Source organism: Penaeus japonicus, unplaced genomic scaffold (genome assembly GCF_977035675.1).
Source record: "Penaeus japonicus unplaced genomic scaffold, GWHDUDI00000001_assembly GWHDUDI00000035, whole genome shotgun sequence".
Taxonomy (NCBI): Eukaryota; Metazoa; Arthropoda; class Malacostraca; order Decapoda; family Penaeidae; genus Penaeus; species Penaeus japonicus.
Window position 1 is genome coordinate 28,555,935 of NW_028234437.1, and position 5,000 is coordinate 28,560,934.

The 5,000-nt window shown below is 40.4% G+C and overlaps 1 protein-coding gene across 1 annotated transcript in view; it reads left to right on the forward strand.

Annotated features, from left to right (window-relative positions):
* Positions 1–469: 469 nt before the first annotated feature.
* LOC122262592 (uncharacterized) overlaps positions 470–5,000 on the forward strand; it is a 57,063-nt gene continuing 52,532 nt past the window's right edge. Inside the window, exon 1 of the mRNA XM_086531308.1 lies at positions 470–948. Coding sequence (XP_086387434.1) covers positions 790–948 — 159 coding nt within the window. The 5' untranslated portion in view covers positions 470–789. The remainder of the gene's footprint in view (positions 949–5,000) is intronic.

Below are 5,000 nucleotides of genomic sequence, written 5' to 3' on the forward strand. Positions count from 1 at the left end.
AGAGAGACAGAGAGAGAAAGAGGGGGGGGAGAAAGAGAGAGAAAGGAAGAGAGAGAGAGAGAGAGAGAGAGACAGACAGAGAGAGAGAATAAGAAAGACCGACAGACACAGAGAGAGAGAGAGGAGAGAGAGAGAGAGGAAGAAAGGAGGAAGAGAGAAAGAGAGAGTTGAAAAACAAAAAAAGCGAGAAAGATATATGCTCGTGGACATAAACTGGGGAACTGTCCATTTAGCGACTCCTTTCAAGCAATGAAGAAAAATTAACAGGGCACGAGTCGTCCCTTCGGCGCCAGCGAGCCAGGTTCTGAAAAGAAAAAAAGAAAGAAAAAAAAAGACAGAGCCCACCAAGACGGCGCATTGGGAATCCAGCGAGCTCTCTGATTGGTCTAGAGACCGCGCGCGTCGACCAATCACGTAGCGGCTGCGGGAGGCTGGAAGGCAGCTGGGAACCTCAACATCCCGACGAACTTCAGAAGCATCCAGCGTCCCGTCGGACCTGGAGCGAACCACTTCTTGTGTTCACGAACCCGTAGCTTCCCCGGTTCACAGTGTCCCGTGAGTGAACAGCCCCCCCAACCCCCCCTCCCTCTCACCCCCGAGTACCATATAAACAGTGTTCCCAGTTCTCTCTTCCAACCAGCGCCATGGAGTAAACAAAAAACAAAACTTCTCCTTGAAAAAAAAACAAAAGCAACTCGGCACGTTGTGTGTGTGTGCGTGAGTGATCGTCCCCCAGCGATCTTCTTCCTACCCACGTGTACGGAGCAAGCAAGCAAGCAAGCACTCAAGATGGCGGCGGAGGTTTCTAGGAATGGCAAAATCGGTGCCGGGGTCGTGCTCTTCCTCGTGCTTGCGGTCGTAGCGACGTTGGCTGTCGGGTCGGCCTTCGGGTGGTACGAAAAGAAGCGAACTCTGGATGTTCCTCACCAGAATGGATATAAGGAAAGGGTGAGTAATACTTGGATGAGCGGTGGATGGATGGAGTGGGTGTCTCTATGTCACCTTGAGTGTCTGTTTCTTGTTTTGGGTTCTTTGAACTTTATTGTTCTGTTTCTTGTTTGTCTGTTTGTTTCATCCGGTTTCCTCATCCTGTATTTTTTGGGGGGATTTGTCTGTGTTCTTGTCCTGTCTTTTTTTTTTCTTTCTCTTTCTCTTTTTCTCTCTCTCTCTCTCTATCTATCTATCTATTTATCTATCTATCTCTCTTTCTCTCTCTCTCTCTCTCTTTCCCCATCTTTATCTCCCTCTCCTTCGCCCTATCTCTATCTTTCTCCCTTCCCTCCTCATTCCCTCCATTTCCCTTACTCTTCCCCTTCCCTCTTTCCATCCTTCTCTAGCTTCCTCACCGCCTCTCTCCCTCCTTTCGCTTTAACCCTTCCTTTCTCTCCTTCTCTCCATCGTCATCTCCCTTCCTCTCCGCCTCTACCCCTTTCTCCTTCTCTTCTCTTTCTCCCTTCTCTCCTCTCTCCATCTCTATTACCACCCTTATCTAGGTCTTCGCCTCTCCCCCTTTCTCCCTCTTTCTTTTTAACTTTTTCATCTGTATTTATCTCTCCTCCATTTCTCACTTCCTTAATTGTCTCTAATCATCCATTCTCCTTCGTCTTTCACTTCTGCCCCTTCCCCTTTCCTTCGCTTTCTCTCCTCCTGTCCTCTGCCCTCTCTCTCTCTTTTTCTCTCTTCCTCTCCTCTCTCCTCCTCCTCCTCCTACTTTTCCCTTTCGTCCTCTATAATCATCATTTCCTCCGTCTCATTCTCTACCTTCCTCCTTTTCGTTTTATCTTGCTCTTCTCCTCTCCTCTTTCCTTTCTCCTATCTTACCCCAATTCCTTTTATCCTCTTCTCTTTCCTTCTTTCTTTCCTAACTGCATTCCTCCTCTCCCCTTTTCCTCTCCTTTTCTCTTTCCTTCCTTCTATCCTACCTCCTTCTTATCTCCCCCTCTTATTCCTTTTTCATTTCCTACATCCATTGCTCCTCTCGCCTTCTCCTCTCCTCTTCTCTCTCCCCTCCTTTCCTCCTTTCCAATCTCTTCTCTCTTCTTCTCCAATCCCTCCCTTCCTTCCTCCTCTCCTCTCCTCTTCTCCTTTCATCCTACCTCTTCTCCTCCCTCCATACCTCTCCTCTTCCCTTCCTACCTCTTCTTCCCTATCCTTACCTCTTCTCTTCTTCTTTCCTATCCTCCCGCCCTTCCTACCTCCTCTCTTCCCTCCACACGTCTCCTCCCGCCCTTCCTACCTCTTCTCTTCTTCTCTCCTTACCTCTTCTTTCCTATCCTCCCGCCCTTCCTTCCTCTTCTCTTCTTCTCTCCTTACCTCTTCTTTCCTATCCTTACCTCTTCTTCCCTATCCTCTGTCCTTCCCTATCTTCTCCTCTTCTCTCCTTACCTCTTCTTTCCTATCCTCCCGCCCTTCCTTCCTGCCATGGGGGAGAGGAGAAGGGAGGGGGAATATAATGACAGGTGATGAGACCCAAGACTGCCATTAGAATGCCACGGTCCAGTGCCACGTATCAAAGGGTGTTTTGAGCAGTGAAAAAGAGAGAGAGAAAAGCATTCTTTTTTTTTTCTTTTTTTTTTATAGCAAAAAGCAAACGTCTTAGTGTGATTACTATATGATGAAAATATAAAACAAGAGAGAAAGGGAGAGACAATCAGTATGATTAAAAAAATGTGGAATGACTTGAGAGATGAACTTGTTGTGATGGTCATGTACAGTTTTCTTTTTTTGTTTGTTTGTTTTGTTTTGTTTGTTTTGTTCTCTTCGTGATAATCGTTTTTATTTGATTTTATATTTCATGAGGATGGGATTAATTGATATGCCCAAATATCAAATCACTTTCGATAATGGGAGATTCTCATGATGAAATTTTAGTCACTGATATCTGCATAAATGAAAAATGTTTAAGCATTTGAAATTGATGAATTATAAAGATAAATATCGAGCAGTATATAAGAATTGAGACACGGGCATGTTTAGCAATAGTCAACATAAATGTAAAAGTAAAGTTTGCTTATGATATCAAATAGTAAAAATATTACATAACAGTCATGTCAAACACACACGCATGTGTATTCTATTTTCTAGTCTACTCATTAAAAAAATATCTACAGTCTGTTTTACATAAGGAGAGCGAGAGAGAGCGAGAGAGAGAGAGGGGGGGGGGGGGAGAGAGAGAGGGGGGAGAGAGAGGAAGAGAGAGAGGGGGGGGGGAGTGAGAGAGAGAAAGAAAGAGAGAGAGAGAAGGAGAGAGAGAGAGAGAGAGAGAGAGAGAGAGAGAGAGATGGAAAGATGGAGATAAATGGATAGATAGACAGATAGATAGACAAATGGATGGCTAGATAGAACGATAAATAGATGGATAGATAGACAGAGATAGAGAGAGTAGGAGGAGATAGATAGATAGATAGAGAGAGAGAGAGAGAGAGAGAGAGAGAGAGAGAGAGAGAGAGAGAGAGAGAGAGAGAGAGAGAGAGAGAGAGAGAGAGAGAGAGAGAGAGAAGAGAAACAGAGAAAAAAGAAACAGAGAGAGGGAAAAAGACAAAGATACAGAGGGGGAGAAAGAGAGAAACAGGAAACACACACACACACAAACACACACACACACACACACACACAAACACACACACACCAAACACAGAGCAATAAACCAGACATAGAGATAGAGGAAGGATGAAGGAGCTAGCAACAGAGAAAAAGAGATTCCCTCCCTGTCGCCTCTGTACAAACCCTAACTTTTTTGTCCATCCTTTGACCTTACTAAGTTCGAGGGACTTGAATTTGCTTTAAGTTCGGGGTGCGAAGGTTTCCTGTCCACATATCAAATAACTTGGTTGACGTTCGAAGCACAGAACTAGACGGAGTCAGGATGTAACTTTATGTTCTAGATGTTATCGTAGAACAAGAACAAGAACAAGACGGAATGTTGATGAAATTTTAAGTATTGTAAGTTTATGTAATAATTTTATAAGTTGATAATAATAATAATGATAATGATAATAATAATACATAATAAAATATAATAATAAGTTTATGTAATATTTGTTTTATGTTATGCATACTTATTATCTATGTATTTAGCGTAATAGATCGAGAGAGAAGTGGAATATAAAGATATAAATTAAGGTAAATATAAAAATGTTTGGAGTACTGAAAGCGTAATGACTCACAGATGAAATACAGAATAACCTTATGTAAATTTAAAAGCATTAGGCACAGAATGATAAAACAAGAGAGAGAGAGAGATGAAAGACGTATAATTCAACAGGAGAGGAAAAAAAAATCTTGAAATATTTGAATATCATAGTTACTAATTTCTATATCAAAAAAGGTAAGAAAAGATTATACATATAATCTAATTATTTCTTTTCATTCTTAGAAGGGAGGTCAAAGGTTAAACATCAATAATAACAGATAAAAGATTTTTTTTTTCTTTTTTTTTCCTTTCCTTTGTTTCTGCCAAAAAATAATCAGCTTCAGCAAGCAACCTTTCTTGATGTCTTCTACATTTCTTTCGCAAATTTAAATATACATAAATCGCGAAATAGGTTAATGGACAAATATGTTAATAAGAACATTTTCGAATATTCCGCTTTGGTTTTGGTTTTTTAATTTAATCTTCGGTAAATCATTTCAATATTAATCTAATCAGTTTATTACTAGATCATCCAATTAGTAAATATTGCAATCATAAAAGCCGTTTATTGCGTCTGTTTCATCTTTTCACTAATTTCCCTTCTGTCTATTTTTTGTTTATCGTATTTATTTCATTTTTATTATCTTATTAAATTTTTGTATTTTTGTATGATCTTTTTAATTTCATCGCATCTGTTTCATTCGTTTCATACTTTTCATTATCTTTTCGTACAGTTTATATATCTTTATTATACCATTATCTCAGTTATTAATATTTTAATTATTTATTCTAAATATCACCTCAATTTCAATTTTTCTTTTCCACTCCTCTCTCTATGTAAAATTTATCACATCCATTTCACCATTTC